The 21,575-nt window shown below is 40.7% G+C and overlaps 1 protein-coding gene across 3 annotated transcripts in view; it reads left to right on the top strand.

The window, feature by feature from the left end:
- LOC142772205 (uncharacterized) overlaps positions 1-21,220 on the top strand; it is a 75,464-nt gene extending 54,244 nt beyond the window's left edge. Inside the window, exons 3-4 of one of the 3 annotated variants that reach the window (XM_075874389.1) lie at positions 4,613-5,103; positions 19,936-21,220. In XM_075874389.1, coding sequence (XP_075730504.1) covers positions 4,613-5,100 — 488 coding nt within the window. In that variant the 3' untranslated portion in view covers positions 5,101-5,103; positions 19,936-21,220. The other 2 variants (XM_075874388.1, XR_012886312.1) reach the window with 2 other exon arrangements.
- Positions 21,221-21,575: the final 355 nt, after the last annotated feature.

The raw sequence follows: 21,575 nt of genomic DNA on the forward strand, positions 1-21,575 counted from the left end.
TCTGGCACTTCTGACAGCCCGACTAGGATGAAACTTGGCCTACGTATTTTGTAACATGTGAAGGACACAAGTACCTGCTTTAAAACTTCATATTGCCTGTAGAATTATTACAAACATTCATGGTGAGCGTATCATTCTCGCAGACTGGGTGCCTTCTGGTAGTATATGAGGGATTATTGGTCAGCTGCCATCTCGTATCAAGTTCGTGTGCGACGTGATGCCGAACAGGCTGATAAACAGTGTGCCACACTCGCCGCCGTGACTACTAACAGCGAGTGTGGCACATTTAATGGGCACAATTAATGGGCACATTTAATTCACATATATACCAAATGAAGTGAATGGGGGGATGGCCGCCGTTGTAGCTCATTTGGTAGAGCATCGGACACTTCATTTGAAGGCGGCAGGTTTGGTTCCTTTCCACGGCAAGTTTCCTTTTCGTACACCTCTTTTTCTCACACCTATATTACGATTATTTCATATAATACTTCCTCCACTCTTCCTGGCATGATTGTCTGTTAGATCTGCTTAATATTGTATATAACAAAAAAATAAAAGGAACCTTTGATTGTATACTTCTTTTCTTTGAACCTTAAGTAATTTAGAATGAACTGAGGATTCTACCAATTCTCACATTACAATTTTTTTGTTCAGTAAAATTTTTATACGCACTTTCTTGATAATTATTTGAATTCTACAGCTAAGGTAAAGCAATATGAGCCATTAATGGCTCATAACCATAAAAGTTTATTAGCAGAAAATGTGTGTTCAAAAAAAGCTGAAATTTACACATTGTCATGGCTTAAAATAAATATTGTGAAACATATTGTACAACTTCTTACGTATCTTTAATTGGCATAAAAATCTGTGTATACCGCAAAAATTTCATTGCCCTAGGCTACAAATTAATGCAATTTTTTTGTTCGAATCTTATCTACTCTTAACATAGGTTTCGTGCCCAATATGACACCTGTATAGTGTTGTGAAAAGTTTTAAGGACCAGCGTGTCTGGCATGTTCTGATTGAATGTATACAAATATAGATACAGTGTAAACCCCCACTTTGCCAATAGTTATAGAAGACACATCCCACTTCATCTATCACTTTTTATGTTATCTGACAGCTTCCTGTTTCATGGGGCCATTCTTAAGCAGCAGCCACTTTAGTGCGTGTTCTTGAGACACTAGTGTCAGCCTTACCCTTGTAGCTGAGGATAAGTAACGCTTGTATTTTCATGCTATCAACTTTTTAGTACCTAAAACCACGAGGCCACTTAATGAGTAGCCACATCGTTCTTTAGTAGCCCATGTTTTACTGTGGTTCTATATGCCTTCCTTCTTTTTAATTATGTATTCTACCATCACTGCTGACCACATGCCCACTGCCATTACATGAAAGCTTAGTTGATAGTAAGCATTAAGATAGCAAATAATTTCTATCAAGGTGTTCAAATGATCACTGTTTTTTATGAAAACATTCTTGGTATCTGTGCTCATAGTAAATGTATCTTGATAGGACATGTTTGCCGTTCATGTTCACACAGGGATCAAGAATGGGCAAGAAAGACAGACATTGCACCATTTATTGCATCAATGCGATTTTATTATTTTTAGGTGTGCAGGTTTTACAGTCAGGATTTTACGCCCTTTTAAAGTCACATTACGTTTGGCCATAGTCATTGATCACACCAATGCATATACATTTTACTCTATCTTTGTGCTCTATTCACTTTGTTGCCTTTACTCCATTAAACCTGAATACTAAGAAAAACCAGTGGAATGTCATAGATTGCCTTTATATTTTTTGTCGCTCAACTTTTATATTTCAGCACTCAACACTATCTGGCCTGTCTCTCTTTGGATCCTCTGCAACCCTGCTTGTCTTTTAAACTTCACTGATATTTGTTTTTCAACATTTCGGCTGATCATTCCTTCTTTCAGCGTGCAAAAAACACCAGTAACGACACTGAATACTCATTTCATGTTTCTGTAGTAAAGAGGCACAGTGTTGTACGAAAATATAGTGCATGAAATTGCATTTACTCACTGGCTGAAGTCTCACATGTGTGTTTTTTTCAAAGTGCAGCACTTCATTATCACTACGACTCTAGTAAGACACATTCTAAATGCCCCACAATGTTTAAAAGTAACTCTCTACACGTTTGATTTTCTGGCATCAACATATAATGCACTGATCATTGTTTAACCACAAACAAGGCCTCTGTTTATTATATTCTACCCACAATTTGTGCTATGATAAGGCAATGGACTCATAGCTCATTGGTTTGGTTTGCAGCACATTTAAATCTTCCATATCTTGTATGCACCTGCAACGCACCGCAGCTCTAGTTCAATATGACATTTACCTTCCAATTCAAGTGCTCAAATTTGTATTGCACTATGTATAGAGGTTGTCTTTTCAAAAAATAGGTAGCTAATCAAATAAGTACTGAAGAAGTAGTCACCAAATTACAATACTAAAAAAGTTTCATGAAGCCTAGCTGATATTGAATGTATTGTGTTGTTTGTGCTGGCTTTAACAGTTGTCTGTGTGCTTTTGCAGATGTGTCCATTCATTTATGAAGAAACGAAGTTTCATCCATTGGATATTGCCAGCAAGGCATCGCATCAGTGTCCTCCTGGAAGTCATTTACCATTTCGCGATTGTGCTGCTGCTTAATATTCTGTGAACATGAGATTGTGGTATTGACGTGGCAATGTCTGTGGACTGCTCCAAAGAAGGAATTATTGAAACAAATGAAACCGACTATTGAGTTCCTTGCATTGTTTTGTCAGTTGATATTTAAAGAAGTGTATGACTGATTTTATTGCAGTGTTTATGTATCGTGAGCGTAAAGCAGTATTGCCTGTCTTTGAAAGCACTGGTTGATGTTAGGCATTTATTCATGCACTTATTTACACATCCGCATGTGCCGAGAGAAAGAAATTTGCATCTTAATAAGGGCAACACTTAATAGTGACACTTTGATTTTACACTGTTGAATGTAAGCATACAGTGGGAACTAGGTGTTACATTATAATGCATTTTTCTCTCTCAAACATTTATGCATGTGTTTGTGTGTATTGTGTTTTCCTGTCAACAAAATGTTTGATATGGACACATAAACTAATTTTTTTACAGTTTCACTCACTGAGCTACAATCATTTATATTTGCTTAAACCTTTCTCATTCTCATCTATCATCAAACATCGCACCATTCCTGATTTGATCATTCATATGTTTTTTTGCCTTTTCTCTCAGCGATGCTTTAAATAGAAGCAGTGAACTGAGTTGATTGCACTGTTTTCTAACATATCCAAGGAAGTGTGACCATCCTGATATATAAGGACAGTCATAATTATAAGTGTAATAGTCATTGTCTGCATTCAGTGTACAGTAAAAGCTTGATAATTCGAACATGTTAGTTGTTCAAGGCCTGAATCTGTGTTGTTCTAAGGCACGAAGCTCTTGTAATTTGGTCATATTTGGTCTCAAGTCGGGTAACTTTTTTGGTAATTGTAGAGTGCTGAACGCGAAGTGCCAGCCATTTTACCTCCAGAAAAGACGTGTGCACTTGGTATAAGTAATTACAGTGGCTGTAGGTATGGGTATGGTGCAGAACACCTTTCAGGCTTATTAAAGATGGGGGGTCGTTGAGCTTGGCCACATTGTGAACAAAGTTACAGGATTAAAAAACTTGCGACTCTTTCTCCTATTTTTTGCGAAATGAGTAGAGGGTCTACAAATTTATGAAGAAAAAGAATGTGTATATGTTAGAAGTATTAGGCTTTTTTTTTCATATTATTGGGAGTTTGCATTTGGTCAACACAGATGTTTTGTCGGAGATAACGGAATTTTTACACGGTTGACTGATAAACAAGAATTTGTGCTGATATGTCTCTTCGGTTAAGTGTCTGAAACATTTCATAGCTTGCTTATGTCATATACAATCATTATGCGGTCACTAATGTACTAGTTTAGAGACAGTTATGGGAAGTATGTAAACTGTTCGAGTATGCAGAACCTATTTATTGTGCATTCCACATAAATGTGCCAGCAGCACTTCTAACAACCAAAACTGTGAAGCCATTTCTATCCCTTCTGAATGATTTGTTTTCCCTTCTTTCATATTTTTTGAAGTTTGTTTCATATAAACCTTGTACACTCATATTTTATTTCTTATGTTTGATGCATTGAATTAGGAAGTTCTTTGATTGCTGTGCAGTATTTTATGGATATTTTTATGGGAAAAGAAAAGAAAATACAATAAATGTTTACTGGGCTGGGTGCATAATCTATTAGCATATTACAAATAAACTTTGTCATTGGGGTATAGTATCAAAATAAGATTGAAATTGCATTCCTGTGCATTCACTGGAGGTTTTTGCATGTATTAGACATATTATTTATATAGAGACAGAAAGTGCTTGTAACCATGTCATTGTAGCACGGTTATTGCTCCAGTCGCATGTAGCTCGCATATGCAAAGATGATTGTCTACTTCATCTACAAGTGCAAAAATCTTTCTTCATTTCCTCATGCCGTAGTGCAGTTGCAGAGAATGCTTGTCCATGGTTTTCATTGCCTTCCTCTTGTCTCTGTGCTTTTGCAGGTTCCTTGTCTTCAGCATCCCGTGAGGCGTACCATTCATTCGTGTCCATACATGGCAGACTGCATTCATGTCGTCAGTGCAGCTATGTGACGAAGGACAAAGGAAACATGAAAAAGCACATTCACAGACACACAGGCGAGCGCCCCTTCCAGTGCCACCTGTGCCCAGCTGCATTTTTTCGGGACAGTGACCTCACAAGGCACCTTCGCACGCACACAGGAGAGCGACCCTTTTCCTGTAACCAATGCGGTGCATCGTTCTCACAGCAAGGTGGCCTCAGGGGTCACATGCTCACACACACTGGGGAGCGTCCATTTTCCTGTGACCACTGCAGTGCGTCGTTTTCAAAGAAGGCGAACCTCATTAGGCACAAGCGTTGCCACACAGGAGAGCGTCCATTCCCCTGTGGTCACTGCAATGCATCCTTTTCGCAAAGAGACCACCTTGTAAACCACGTGCACCGTTATCATACAAGAAAGTTGACATAAAAAGTGAGTTGTCTACAGGCGCTTTCCTTCAAGGGGAGATTCAACTCACTATCTTTTTTAATCTGTTGAACAGTCCAATGAAATTTTCGCTCATTACATAATTTTTTATGCTGATTTCAAATATTTATTTGGTTTATAGTAATTTGCATAGCCTTGTTTTGTACCACGACTATGTTTAAGATACAAACATTGTAGTGCATACATATCCCGAAGGATTACGGCCAATAGCGTTGGTCCAGTCTTAGCCAGCCGCAGGGCACGCGTTAACCGTCGTCGTGGTGGAGAACACGATACTGCTCAAGGTTTCAACACTTTGTTGTCTGCGGCAACACCAAAACGCAGTACAGAGCCCATTGCAAATTTAGAAGTGTGGCAGCTTGGGCTGGTTGTTATGGCATGATGATAGTTATAGCGCGAGAACAAAACGTCGACACCGAGACAAGAAGGACACGAAGGACACGACCGTTTTGTTCTCGCGCTATAACTATCGTCATCCCATTGCAAAGGCGCGGCGGGAAAGCAAATAGGCTTATCCATGCCACGGGCGAGAAGTACTACACAGGGGTGCAACAAGCACGTCTCCGTTGTAAAAGTTATTCTTGGAGACACCGGGACAAAGGCTTGGTTGCTTGAGCAAGGGCAAAGGCGCTCGCGTTGGCTTTAGAGAGATACGGGTCGGCGCAACCTGGCCACGCACTGTGACACCGCACTGCTCTTCGGCCTAGCGTTCGGAAAGGGTGACAAAAGACAAGCGTTTACTGCGGGTGCAAGGTGCCGTTAGCGAAGTCGGAACGAGCCCCAAACAAAAGGAGCCTACAGACGGCAAATAAATGCGTGCTTACACTCAGTCGTCCCGGAGAGATCTCTCTCTGAAAAAATTTGTGCACGACTCCACAGTCGACATCCGCTACCGGGTGAGAGCGGTTAAACGCCACTCCTAGCTCTCCCAGCGTAGCAGACCTGGGAGGAGGGGAGAGTCATGTCAGGACATGAGAACAGAGAAAGAGGTTGAAATGTTTGTGCAAAGGCGGCAGGCTGGCCTCAATTCTCACATTCTCCTCTCCTAAATTTCCGCTTTACCTGTCTGCAGAGGCAGCCCGATGTCACCTATGCAGTTAAAATGATACTGCTATGAGCAACAGCTAACTTCAGTCCAGCCCTTAAACTGTTGTTAAAAAATGATGATAAGGAAGAAAAATTAATAACAAAGTAAACACATGACACTATAAAAATATTTGTAAAAGGGAGCACAAGGACATAAGGCTAGTGTACGTCGTGCTAAGGCAGGATAGCGTCTACCGCACGAGGGGCGGAAGAGCGTGGTACTATTCGCTGGATCCGTTGCTCGAGTGCGAGGTCAGAGGAACAGAAGGGGGCTTTCTGATAGCTCGTGGCTGCTCTTGGTGATTAATAAGCGTGTCCTACAAATGCCGCTTCAGTGGTGATTCGGAGGCCCCGAAGTTTTCAACGAAGACAGGGGAACCTCGCTGGGAGGCCGGGCCTCTCCAGGGAGCAGGGAGGCTGAACCGGAATTGGCTGCGAGGCGCCCTGGCATTGGCCGGCAGCATATAGCTGCTGTCTGCTGGCCTCGCGCAGTAGCCATGGTGGAAAAGGCAGCATGGCTTCTCGGCGATGGCTGAAAGCAGAGCACAGCTGGACTGTGTGACGTCAGCAGGTCAGGGCCCCAAGCACCTCTAGTGTGTACGCCAATGGGATGAAGCCACGACGCGCACTTTCCTGGGCAGGCACCTACACACGCACAGAAGCATGCACGCATACACACACCAACGACGGCTGCGCGAGCAAAGGGGTAAAGCGTCTTTTGTCCCTCTCTCCACGCATACCGTAATTACTCGAATCTAACGCGCACCTTTTTTCCGGTTAAGCGAGTTTATAAATTGCATGCGCGTTAGAATCGAGTACGAACAAAAAAAATTACGGTCAATCTATTGCCATCGGCAAATCCAAAATGGCCGCCCCCTACGTGCGTCGGCATGGCGCGTCGGCCATTTCTGCCTATGTGTTTCCCATGTGCGGCACTTCGTACGTGTGCTGAGGAGTTGAAGTCATTAAGGCAGTTGAGAAGCCAACTCAGCAGTCTTCTAGAATGGTCACTGTGCAGAAGCCTAATGGTGTGATGAGTAGTGGACTTCATAGACACCACATTTGAACTAGAGTGATGTGTTCCTTATGTCAGTGAAACTTATGAAACTTAAACCACATGAAGTTTATCCGAATGGGAAAAAAAGGAAGACCAGTTAAAGAAAATGTGTCGGATATGGCAAAGCAAGGAGAAAGAGAAAGAAGAAGGGGCTTGTTCTTGGAACTCCCAAGGGAAGACGTACGTGCCGAGCTGCTTGGGGCAGTGTCAAGGCTGCTGGGGTTCCGAACCTGAGCCCGTAGACCTGGTGAGGACCTCGTCATCCCACAAGGACGACACCTGTTGTGCCACGTTGCTGTGGCAGTGGTTTCCAGTGTGCACTTGGCGAGTGACACCGCGACCCTGTCTCCTACAAGCGCCTGCCCTCCTCAAGGTCTTTGCCGATCTATCGATCTCAACATCACTGATGCTTTACCGCAGCATGACATCATGACCTCTGTCAAATTGGGAGGGGAACTTTTCTTTGTAGTTCTCCGTATGCCAACTCACTTAGCTTAATTAATCTGGACTCTTGGACAATCTGTTTGTGTAGTGATCGTTTTTCTTTTCTTTCTTGTCTGCTACTTTCTTATTTCATTTACTTTTCATAATGCATAATAACAAAGGATTATTTTTGCACCACACGGTTTCATTTATTCTACCACTGAAACGATTTCTCAGTGGCAGTGTTTAAGATTAAGAACCTAACACCTGACAAATGAAGGTGTACGTATATGCGTGGATCTGACAGAGCTAGACAAGTATGTAAGGCGGGAGTTGAAGCCTCTGTCTGTGAGTGAGCATGGGCTAGCGCAACTTGTCGGAGCTCATTAGTTTTCCAATTTCGACACCAATTGAGGATTCTGCCAGTTTGAGTTGCCGAAGGAGTATCAAATGTTTACCCCGTTCGTAATGCCAATTGGCAGGTACCTGTTAAAAGGACTATCTTTTGGAATCATTTCTGTGCCTGAGTTCTTCCCAAGGAAGATGCCACAGTTTCTGGGTACTTGGAAAGGCGTTGTGTGTGATATAGATGACATCCTGATCTGTGGCGGGACACAAGCAGAGTTCAGTGCCTGTCTCGGAAACATTACAGAAACATGGTGTCACAATGAACTGCGAGAAGTGTGAATTCAATGTACAAAGGGTGAAGTTCTTGGGGCACACTGTTGATAATAAACGAATTCAGGCTGGCCCTTGAAAAGTGCAAGCTATTATTGACATCAGACCCCCTTCAAACAATCGGGAGCTGAGAAGGTTTATGGGAATGGCAAATTACAAGATGAAGTTTGTCCCGAACATGCCGAAAATAGCCCATCCCCTGAACACTCTTCTAAATGGAGAACACGAGTGAGTATGAACCTCAATCAAACAGAAACGTTTTAAGCAATTATAAAATCGCAGTTCTGTCAGAGTGCGAGCCGGAGAATCCAGTGATAGTTTCTGTGGATGGTCTCATCGTTTGGCTTCGGTGCTGTTCTGGGACAGTGGCAGAAAGATGGGGTCTCCAGATCTGTTGCGTGTGCCTCCCGTAGTCTGTCAGAAATGTAAAGGAAGTACACACAAATTGAGAAAGGTCTTGCAGAGACCTGGGCATGTGATAAGTTTCAGGAGTCTGCCACAAACTTAGTTACCAGAATCCACAGTAAACAAAGTTTAACCAATAGGACAAATAAGTAGGTTGGCATTATGCCACCAATCGGTATGTAGTAACCGAATGTCTGTTGTAAGCGGATCCATTGTAACAAGGTTTTACTGTAACCATTCTGCATTACCTGTTGTTAAAATCTGATTCCGTGTGGTGACAGTTTCCATTGGTTCCTGTTCTACTTGTTTCTTTGCAGGTTCCTTGTCTTAAGCCACCTTGGAGAAGTACAAGTCACTTGCATCTGTGCATGGCCAACAGCAATCTTGCCACCAGTTCTTCGCGTGACCAAGACCAGTTCTTAGTGTGCCCAAGGTCAAGATGAAAATTCAGATACCTTTACATCATACAGGAGAGCACCCGTTCAACTGCCACTTGTGTACATCAGCATTCACTTATAAATTAAAGCTCGTTGCTTATGTGCGCAGCCACAACTGGAGAGCGTCTCTTTGCCTGTGTGTACTGTGACACATCTTTCGCACACGAAAGAGTACCTCATGTGTCACAGGCTCGTTCACACTGCAGTGTGTCCTTTTTCCTGTGTTCACTACTACGTATCCTTTTCTGGGAAAGACAACATGAATATCGATGTGTCTCGTAGTCATTGAGACTCTAAAGAGACCCCTAAAAATATAAACCCTTGACCATAAAGGCCCTTAAAGGACTTAAAAAAAAAAATACCCTTAATTGCCAGAGCATTCGTAGTCAGAAAAAGAGGGAGGGTTTTTGTTTACTTTTTTGTGATTCAAGTGATATCCGAGGTTCATGAAGCGGTTTTTACATGATTTAGCAGTTGAATTTTTTACAGCGTATAGCTTAATACTAACTCTGATTTTAATTAAAAGTTTTAAGTGCTTTTGCGTGATTTTACAGCTGTACCATGGAGACAGAGGTTTGACTTGTCTTAAATGTAGGTTACCTGAAAATGCATTCCTCCCATGCACCTGCATGTGGTTGCACCTTACATACAGGATTAACAAGAAAATCAGACAGATGTGAAATTGAGGTCAGGCCTCTGCGGAATGTGCCACATTGTCTTTCCAGCAAGTTTATCACTTGATGCTGTGGTTTACTGTACATTTGATATGTTCTGTTAGGTATGTTTAAAGCAAGCTTTGTTGTAATCATATTCTCAATATAACAAATTGTTATTTTATGGCAATGTCTAGCGAGCATATTTTGACCTTCGCGAAAGGCAGCATGTTTTTTATTCGCTAGTTCAATAAAACAGTCCCTCTGCTTCCACAAAGGGCAATTGAAGCAGTAATATGAAGCTTGCTAATGCCAGTTCTCAAATGGTTGCCTGCCTTTCTTTCAGCTGACACATCTTTGATAATATTGTGTGCAGCATGACAGCGAGGAGCCATGGACGAAACGTCTTTCTTTACCTCTGTAAAGAATGACGTTTTTTCTGTGCTTCACAAGTTTATTCTAAAATCAGCTTAATCTTCGATGCAAGGTTCCCTCCAATTCATTGATGCATTTTTGAAATTTCGTCAAAGTGTAGCTACTTGGGAGTCTTGACAGCAATGTTATCAATGTGACAAAAATATAGTGTCAAGGTATTTCACATGATTAGTATAAATATAATTTTGATCTCGGGACATGCACACTCTCTGTTGAGTTTTTACTGTTGGTAAGCTTAACATTGAAACACTCCTACGTTTAAGTTGATGTGCAGGTTATCGCACGTGAACGAAACTGCCTCAAGGTTAGTCTGTAATAGAGCAGTGAAATAAACACATTTCAAGAGATGATGTAATACACAGCTATCAGGATAGAGTGTTGTAGTAGATGTAGGGGCATATGAACAATCACTTAAAAAAGTAAACATGGTAACGGACCAACCACAGAGCCCTCGGAAACAGCATATTGCACATGTCCAGATGACGAGGCCGTATCATTTATGATGACACATAGCTGGTGGTCCGTCAGATAGTTCTTCAGCCATTGTAGGAGTCTAAACCTCCCAGGAATAATAAGTTGAAAATAATAAAATTATGCAACACTACACCAAATGCCTTCCTAAAAAAATGGCATTAACTTTTACATTGTCAAAACATGTAGCTCTGTCATGTATGCACTTGGTTGGGTCGTACATAAAAACCCTGCATGAGAACCATGTTGAAATGGATGAAAAAAATTATGGGAAAATGCGTTACAATGCATGAATAAATGATGTGCTGAAGTATGTTACTGGAGAGTGATGTTAAATATATTGCTACATGTACCCTATCACCGTCTTTGTGTACTGGTGCAGTATTTGCTATTGTTTAACAATGTGGAACATTTCTTTATTGTAGTGAGGCACAATAGAGAACTCAAGATACACAAAAGTGGTTCTGTATTTTTTTCCCATCATAACTGGTGAAGCTAATAAAAGCCCTATAAATGTTGTGCCCTCACAAGAGAGCATTTCTTTTCCTGTGTCCACTTCAATGTAGCTTATTTTGTGCAAAGGGAGCCTGAAAACACATTTGCGCCTGCACAGGAAAATTCTGCTTTTTTATTTGATATCCATATTTTATGCGCCATGTGAGTATCATTGACTGCATGTGCTTGGGTAGATAAGCACTCAAGTAGAACAAGGGGAAAGAAGGGAACCTTTGGGGGCTAGTTTCTTTTTCTTTGACGCAACCTTATCCAAAACCTGTAGATAATCGCCAAAATGGTGGCAAAAAAATGCAGCAAAATGTTGAACGATGCAAGTTTCTTTTGTTCTGTAGGTTTTGTTACCACCTCGATAAATTTAAAAAGATGTTTTAGAAAAGATTTTTCAAAATGCCTGCAACAATGATGAACTTGTTTCTGTGTTTCTTATTTGCTGATATTGCTGTAAAATGTACGTAAAGAAGGCTTCGGCACGATATGATAAAATGTGAGAAGAAGCCGACCTGAACTCTACAAATGTGTATATGCGTGCTGGGATTATTTATCAGCTGCCAGCTCAAAAAAAGGGCTCATATGTCGTGATGCTAACATGCACAAAAAAAACAGTGGCGCTGAACAACACTTCTTTTTGGGACGTTAAACCCCACATATCAATCCATCTGAACAACACCTCTATAGTCGGTTACAGCCTAAGAATAAATATGCGCTCCGCTTCCAGTACTGCAGCACGCTTGTCATTCATCTGTGCAACAGAGCAATGAGTGGCGTTTTTCGCTCTAACCGTAAGCACATTTTTGCTGGTAATTAAAGTACTATGCATATCATAAATGTTCGTCGTTTTTTTGTTAGAACGTTACGTTTCACAGAGCAGTGAATTCTAAACTTTTGATGAAATTTGCAGAAAAGTAAAATTTTTCTACCGTAAGCTGATGAAAGAAACACGAGCCTGTATGGGCAAGTGATTTGACTGAAATCTGTGAAATCTGCCTGACGTCGCAAACATAAACGATTGCAATTCGGTAAGACATAGTATGTGCAAACTTTGCTTGGAGGGGACGGTGACCACTGTTGGTGGAGCTTACATTTATTCTTATGCTGTAACCGACGATTGTTGTTTTAAAAGGGCCTATATACTCCATAATGTGGTTGGTGGGAACACCGCTGGAGTAGCTCAGGTGGTAGAGTACCGGACGTGTTATTAGCAGGTTTCAGGTTTAATCCCTGCCTGCAATAAGTTCTTTTCAGCCACATTACTTTCTTTACATTTACATCATAATTAGTATTTTCTTGGCTGTAGTAAATAATGTCAAGCCTAACAATGAAAGACAATCGAGCCCTTAGGGGTCTCCTTTTTTCGTTCATTGTGTATTTCAGAGGCCAGCAAAGTGAACATTCGTGAAGTTTTATTCTGCACAGAAAGAACTTTAGAAGCTTTGTAAAGCAATTAACCCACGAATTTCTCATCTTTTAAGCGCAATTTTTCACGCCAGCGGTTTGTTGACGTGACATGTTGACAGAAGCTCTCGATTGGTCACATTAGAAGAAAAATCGGCCGTGAATTGCTTTGCTATGCAGAAGCATGCCTGTACTATCATGTCTCACATGACTATTGGGTGCAATCATCCGGTTTCACTTGATTTGTGTGCTTTTGACTGGGTGAGCGGGAATGACAGCATGTATAGCAGATAAGCTTGAAATACAGATCGGCCTGACCCTTCGTGCTGACATATTGCTCATGTGCTTTAAGAAAGAAGTTGCGAGGGTGAGGTAGTGCCTGTAGGAATAGAATTTCTTTTCAATGTTTATGTATCGTGAGCGTGAAGTGGTATTGCCTGTCTTACAAAGCACTGGTGGATGTTAGCCATTTATTCATGCACTTCTTTACACATCCACATGTGCCAAGACACAAATTTGCATCTAAGTAAGGGCAACACTTCGTAGTCTCATTTTGATTTTACACTGAAGAATGTAAGCGTATATCAGCAACCTGTAGTTACTTTATTATACATTTTTCCCTCTAAAACTTTTGTGCGTGTGTGTATTACGTGTTCTAGTCAACAAAATGTTTGACATAAACAAATAAACTTTTAGTTTCGCAGTTCCGCTTACTGAGCAACAACCATTTAAACTCGCTTAAATTTTTCTCATTCTCTTCTATTATCAAACATTGCACCATTCCTGATTTGATAATTTGTATTTTTTTTTCCTTTCTCTCAGTGATGCTTAAAATGCAAGTACTGCATTGAGTTGATTGCACTGTTTTGTAATATATGCAAGGCTGTTTTACCGCTTTGGTGAATGAGGACAGTCTTATAAGTGTACTAGTCATTGTCTTCATTCAGTGTGGAGTAAACGCTTCCTTATTCGAACATGTTTGTTGGTTGAGGCCAGAATCTGTGTCATTGCATTGCATGAATATCTTGTTAATTCTGTCATAATTGGCCTCAACCCAGTTAACTCGTGCGGTGATTGGGGAGTGCTGAGCACGAAAGGCCAGCCATTTCGCCTGAGAAAAAAACTGTGCACGTAGTGCAGGTAATGGCATTGGCTGTAGGTAAAAGTTTAGTGCAGAACACCTTCCAGGCCTATTAACTCTTTCGTTACCATGCCTATTCAAATTCATCACCGGTGATCGACGCCTTTGGATAATCTATTTTGGCATGTTAAATTTGTTTCTCCTGCACCAGCACTTTCTAGTAGTTAGTTCAGGCACTCAACTTTCATAATCAATTTCAATTCGCCCGTTTTGGCAACATAGTGGTTTTTGACCGATCTTTGCGCAAGCCAATGTGTGTGTATCGTTTACAAAATACATTAGGCCGGCAAACTTGACAGAAGTGCATGCCCCTTGTAATTATGGTGCAGTAAAATCAAAGTTCTGTAATGAAAAGAACCTTTAAAAGCCGAATATAAAATGAAAGTGTCAGCTTTGCAATTTGACAATATTGAACTGTAATAATTGTCATAATAATATGCCAGATATACAATAGAGAGCTCTTTCTAGGAGTCGGAGAAAACATGTTGTACAAGAAATATTTGCAAAGGTCCGCTGCGTGTTTAAAGTGTCGAAGTGGCCTTCTATGACCGTTTACAGCAACTTTAGTTTTCCTTGCTTTGTTATATCAGACATACTGCAGGGTTGCATCTAGTGTCACTAGTCACTGCTATGACGCCGTCGTCACGCCCTCATGGGAGCGCACCAGGACTGCAGAACTCATGCACTTGTCAAAACTTTCTTGTTACCCCACCTGAATTGAGTGAGGACGAGCTTAGAGTTCGCAGATGACAGCAACTCAGCTTCGAGTTTTCTGGCGATGATGTGTTGCCGCAGACATCCGCAGCTGTTCATGGGTTTCTTTTGTATACATCCTCAAGTTGCCTCCCCCACCACAACTGTGTATAGCTTCTGACCTTTGTGCACAATCTCATAGCTACTCTGGTTACGTGCGTGGTCCACACTTCGCTGAAGCGCAGGGTGCTGGTGCTAACTGCAGAGCTTCTTCTAACTACAAGAAGGCTCCCGGAGCACATCTTGGGTCTGACTACAGAGGAGTGCGAAACCTTTTAGAACTGAACGCGATAATATCCTTTTTTTTTATTACGATATGTGCAAAAATGAAAAGAAAATATGCTTGGATGCATATATGTGATCGCCAACCTATGAAGAGTGAGGTGGCCCACGAAAAGAGGTGACACTAGATGAAATGGAGAAGTTCATTGAACACTTCAGTTATAGAGGAATTATTCACACCACGGGTAGCCATCTATATTAGAACACCTGAAGACTCTTATCACAAGACAACAAAAATTTACTCAGAAAAGAGTGTGAGTACACTTGTGTCTCGCGAAACACTATGCAATGCTTCACTGCATGACATAAGCAATGGAGCAGCACCTCGGTTTTGATTTTCTTCATCTATGTGAAAAGGAACATTTTGTACAACATTTATTATTTTTTACACTATTCCTGGGTCATTTATCTACAAAATGTATATTCTAAATTTTCTCTGTCCTAAAAATTTTTGCATTTACTATAGTGTTTTTATTGCACTGTTTATTGTCTGGCAATCATAAATTCCACTCTTCACATTTTTATTCATTCAAAAATATTTTTGTTACTCTACAACATATATTTTTGGAAAGAGCATTTCATTGTGCAAAGCCTGGTGTGCTGGAGTGCTTTTCAAACTGGCAAAAACGGTTCTTCCGGAGACATATGAAAAACAACCATTTTTGTGCGGTAACGAAAGATGGGGGTCTTGTAGCTTGGCCGCATTGTGAACAAAGTTGCAGGATTATGAAACTTGTGACTTTTTCTCTTATCTTTTGTGAAATAAGTAGAAGATTTGCAGATTCATAAACACATTTATATAAACACATAAAATGTGTTTATGTTAGAAGTATTAGGGGTTTTTTTCTTATTATGTTTAACAATTGGTCAATACAGATGTTTCGTCCAGTCACGTAAAATCCGAGCTAACAAGATTTTTACACAGTTACGCGATAATGCAGAATTTGTGCTCATATGTCTCTTCGAGTGAGTGTCTGAAACATTGCATAGGTTACTTGTGTTGTATTCAATCATTATGCGATCACTGAAGTACTAGCTTATAGCTAATAATGGGAAATGTGTAAACAGTGCGAGTACGCAGAATGTATTTTTGGGCATTTCTCATAAATGTGCCAGCATTTCTAACTACCAAACTGTGATATAATTTTTATCCTTTCCGAATGATTTGTTTCCGTTGTTTTAAATATATTTTTAGAGTATGTTTCGTATTAACTTTCTCATATTTTATTTCTTATGCTGTATGCGTTCAATTATGAAGTTCTTCAGTTGCTGTGCAGTATTTTATAGATATTTTTATGGGAAAAAAGTGTAATAAATGTCTCACTGGGCCTAATCTATTCGGTATTACGAATAAACTTTGTCATTTTGGTATAGTGCCACATTTACATTGATATTCTATTCGTGCACATTCACGGGAGGTGTTTTTATGAGTTAAGAAATAGTATTTACAAACAGAGAGAGAAACTGTTTGTAACTATGTGTAGCATGGTTATTGCTCTAGTAACATGGCGCTCGCTTATGCCAAGGTGATTGTGTATTTCATCGACAAGTAATCTTTCTTCTTTGCCTAGTGCTCTTGTGTAGTTGCAGACAATGGGCGTAAGGTTTTCATTGCCTTCCCCTTATCTCTGTTGTTTTGCAGATTCCTTGTCTTTGGTGTCCCGTGAGGTGTACTATTCACTCGTGTCCATACATGGCAGACTGCATTCGTGTCGTCTGTGCAGCTATGTGACCAGGAAGAAGACCAGCATGAAAAGACACCTTTGTAGACACACGGGCGAGCGCCTTTTTCAGGGCCACCTGTGCCCAGCTGCGTTTTTTCGGGACATTGACCTCACAAGGCACCTTCGCACACATACAGGAGAGCGTCCCTTTTCCTGTGACCAATGCGGTGCATCGTTCTCACAGCAAGGTACCCTCATTGGCCACATGCTCACACACACTGGAAAGCGTCCATTTTCCTGTGACCACTGCAGTGCATCGTTTTCAAAGAAGACGAATCTCATTAGGCACATACGCACCCACACGGGAGAGCGTCCATTCTCCTGTGGCCACTGCAATGCATCTTTTTCGCAAAAATACCACCTTGTAGACCACGTGCACCGTCTTCATACAAAAACGTTGACATAAAAAGTGAGTTGTCTACTGGCGCTTTCTTTCCAGTGGAGATTCAACTCAAGCTTTTTTTATCTGTAGAATAGTCCAATGAAATTTTTGCTCCTTACATAACTTTTTATGCTGATTTCAAATATGTAACCACTTAATAACAATTTGCATAGCTTTCTATTGTACCATGACTATGTATGTTTAAGATATAACAATCTCTGAAGAAACTTTTCCTGCCACTAAGCTTTTTAATTATGAGCCAATAATGGCTCATATTGCTCTACAATAGTTGTACAATGCAAATAAGTATCAAGAAATTTTGCGTAGAACATTCAGAAGAGCAAGAAAAGTTGTAGTAATGTGAGAAGACACAAATTGTTCAGTCCATACTAATTGTTTTCTTTAAGTTGGAAACAATTATGTAAATTATATACTTTAAAGAAGAGAATTTCTTTCTTGACATGTCAGGGAAATGGAAAATTTTTTTTCATAATCTGGCCCTCAGAAGTATAAAAAAAATTTCCAATTTCAAAAAGTTGCCCAAAATATCATCTTGAGAAAAATGCATTTTAAATGTAAAAATCAAAGTTCAACCTTTTGGTAAAAAGGTGCTTTTTAAAATGATTTTTTTTTTATTATGAAATCTTGAGAATTGTGTCTGTTTTGGGCTTGGGGCTTTTGTAAACTCCTAATGCAAAATGCGATGCCTAACAGACTGTTGACCTGGGTACTCAAGACAATGAGCTGTTTTTATATCTTTATAGCCACCTTGTACTCCCTAAAGATTATTCTTTATTACTTCTAGTTTAACTAGAACCTTGACTTTTTAGTCATGAACGCATCTCCTGTGAAGGGCAACTAGCAAAAACTAGGCATTGTGAAACGCCTTGATCAATTCTTCTGTCAGAAAAACGAAGATGTCTACCCTGAGGGTGAGTTTCCGGAACTCTTTACCGGTCTTGGTAAAATCAAGCTCGTGCACAAGATCAAGCTTAGGAAAGATGTCACCGGTAGCGTTGACCACTCCTAGAAAGTTTCTTATACCGGTAATGTTGAAAGCCAAGGTAAAACTAAAAGAGATAGTGAAGCTTAGAGCCTTTGAGGCAATTCAGGAGCCAACACAGCGGTGTTCTAGAATGGTCATTGTGCAGAAGCCTAATGGTGTACTGAGTAGTAGACATTACTGACACAACTGTTGGACAAGAGTGAAGTGTTTCCTAGGTCAGTGAAACACTTGAAAGCAAAACCACATGAAGTTCATCGGAACAGGAAAAAAAATGTCAGGTAAAAAAATGCGTCGGTCATAGCAACGCAAGGAGGAAAACGAAGGGGCTTATTCTTGGAGCTCCCGAAGGAAGACGTGCACGCCAGGCTGTTTGTGGCAGTGTCAAGGCTGTTGGGTTCCAGACTCAAGTGAGTAGACCTCATGATGGCCTCGTCATCCCGCAAGGACGACACCTGTTGTGTCACGTTGCTGTGGCAGTGGTTTCCAGTGTGCACTTGGCGAGTGACACAGTGACCCTGTCTCCTGCAAGAGCCTGTCCTCCTCTAGGTCTTTACCGATCTATCGAACCCGACATCACCGACGCTTCATCGCATAATGACATCATGACCTCTGTCAAACTGTTAGGGCAACTTTTCTTTGTAGTTTTTCGTACGCCAACTTACTTAGCTTAATTAATCTGGACTCTTGGACAATCTGTTTATGCAGTGACCCTTTTTCTTTTCCTTCTTGTATGCAACTTTCTTTTTTCATTTACTTTTCATAATTCATAATAACAAAGGATTTTTTTTTTACTCCACGCAGTTTCATTTATTCTACCACTGAAACGATTTCTCAGTGGCAGTATTTAAGATCAAGAACCTAACACATGAGAAATGAAGGTGTGCTTATACGCGTGGATCTGACAGAGCTAGACAAGTATGTAAGGCGAGAGTTGAAGCCTCTACCTGTGAGTGAGCTTGGGCTAGCGCAGCTTGTCGGAGCTCATTAGTTTTCCAATTTCGACACCAATTGAGGATTCTGCCAGCTTGATTTGCCGAAGGAGTATCAAATTTTTACCCCGTTCTTAATGCCAATTGGCAGGTACCTGTTAAAAGGACTATCTTTTGGAATCACTTCTATGCCTGAGTTCTTCCAAAGGAAGATGCCACAGTTTCTGGGTACTTGGAAAGGCGTTGTGTGTAATATGGATGACATCCTGATCTGTGGCGGGACGCAAGCAGAGTTCAGGGCCCGTCTCGGAAACACTACAGTAACATGGTGTCACATTGAACTGCGATAAGTGTGAATTCAACGTACAAAAGGTGAAGTTCTTGGGACACAGCGTTGATAATAAACGAATTCAGGTTGGCCCTTCAAAAGTGCAGGCTATTATTGACATGAGACCCCCTTCAAACAATCAGGAGCTGAGAAGGTTTATGGGAATGGCAAATGACAAGATGAAGTTTGTCCCGAACATGCGGGAAATAGCCCATGCCATGAACACTCTTCTAAATGGGGAACGTGGGTGAGTATGGACCTCAATCAAACAGAAAGGTTTTGAACAATTATAAAAGCTCAGTTCTGTCAGAGTGCGATCCGGAGAATCCAGTGATAGTTTCTGTGGATGGTCTCATTGTTTGGCTTCGGCGCTATTCTGGGACAGTGGCAGAAAGATAGAGTCCACAGATCTGTTGCGTACCCCTGCCATAGTCTGTCAGAAACGTAAAGGAAGTACAGACAAATTGAGAAAGGTCTTGCATCTTGCAGAGACCTGGGCATGTGATAAGTTTCAGCAGTATGCCACAAGCTTACAGTTACCAGAATCCATAGTAAGCAAAGTTCAACCAATAGAACAAATAAGGAGGTCGGCATTATGCCACCAATGGGTATGTAGTAACTGAATGTCTGTTGTAACCGTTCTGCATTGCCTGGTGCTGATATCTGATTCTGTGTTTTGACTGTTTTCATCGGTTCCTGTTCTAACTGTTTTTTTGCAGGTTTCTTGTCTTAAGCCACCTTGGAAAAGTACAAGTCACTTGCGTCTGTACATGGCCAACAGCAGACTTGCCAGTAGTTTTGTGTGAACAAGGTCAAGATGTAAATGCAAACACCTTTATACAGTGGCATACCAACTCTTTCTCTCTCTCTCTCTCTCACGCACACACATACGTGCACACACACACACACACACGTATCAGGAAAAAGAACTTTATCGACGTGCTCACACTTCAATATAAATTTGCATACAAAGATATGACACAATGCATTCTTAGATACCATGAAGTTCAATCACACTTTAACAGGCTGAGGAATGGCTCCCTTTGCCCAATTTCCCCGACAAATATGCGACGCTCATATTGCTATCATGCCTCGTTAGCAGATAATGCTTTGGCAGTTAACATCTACAGCTACCACAAAAGTTTAATAAATTTATCATGAATATTAGTCTTTGGCATGGAGATGTACCAAGCGTCAACGAGGATACACCTGCATTGAATGGGGCTATAGCTGCGGAGCACCGAAACATACATTAGGCAAACCCTCCTTTATCAATGTACAGTAAACATTTGATTACCCCTGTAAAGGAGCGTTTTACTTTAGTGTTATATGTCGATTCCTGTGATGGAGGAATCAATGATGTTTTTTTCAAGGAATGATTACTGTTATATTTTTTTATAAGTATTACACTTTCTTGCAGATATTCAGGCATGCGTGTATTATAATTTGACTCATTTGCTGTTAGTCTGATTAGTATACCTTGAATGTGCAATTATTCATAATATTGCTATTGTAGTACTACTGTTATTAAGCTATTATCAACTTCTGAACCATTTTCTTTAAAAATGTATCATTTGTGGTGTTAGGGACGTAGTACATTGTTTACATTCATTATATTTGTATCAAAAATTTTTTATCGGGCTTCCAGGCACCTTCGTAAATACACCAACACAAATGATGTAGACAAAATTTTTTTGAAAGAACAGAATGTGGGCAAATATAACATTAAGCTAATCTTCATTGCTTCCTTTCAACATGGTTGTTAGCTGTATATTGAGTTCAATTGAGTTTATTGCGCAACAAAATATGGTGGAGACCAGGCAAAAAGCTGCACTGAGCTTGAGGGGAACCTAGAGGGAATATTGGTGTAAATGGTCTTTTTCATGCACACTGCACCAGCTTGTTATGCGAGCCAATAAATGACGTGAAAATGACCCATCGCTTAATGACCAGCCCTGCACGACCATGTAAAATATAAGAGAATAAATTATTTTCGATACGGCATACTGTTTTACAATGGTTCTTCTGCATTTAACATTTTTTGTGTGCCACAAAATTGTCTGCTTGTTATATGGCGTCACGAAGCCGGAAAGCATCTCCTTGAAAATGTAATTGAGTAGGCTAGCTGCCAATCGCATAAACAGCGGTCACATATAGTAGCTGGCGAGATGAATTATAAGTTCAATAAAATATTTTCACATGCGGCGTAACGGTGTTCAGTAGTTTTTGCACGTATACATCTCTGTGAGCTCATACTTGGTGAGAGAAAGAGAAATAGGGAGAAATGAGCAGCGCTGCACGTGTGTGCTTCTTTGCCGTCTGAGATGTATTTTGATTTATGAAGGACAATTCAGGTTGA

Source organism: Rhipicephalus microplus, chromosome 9 (genome assembly GCF_043290135.1).
Source record: "Rhipicephalus microplus isolate Deutch F79 chromosome 9, USDA_Rmic, whole genome shotgun sequence".
Lineage (NCBI taxonomy): Eukaryota > Metazoa > Arthropoda > Arachnida > Ixodida > Ixodidae > Rhipicephalus > Rhipicephalus microplus.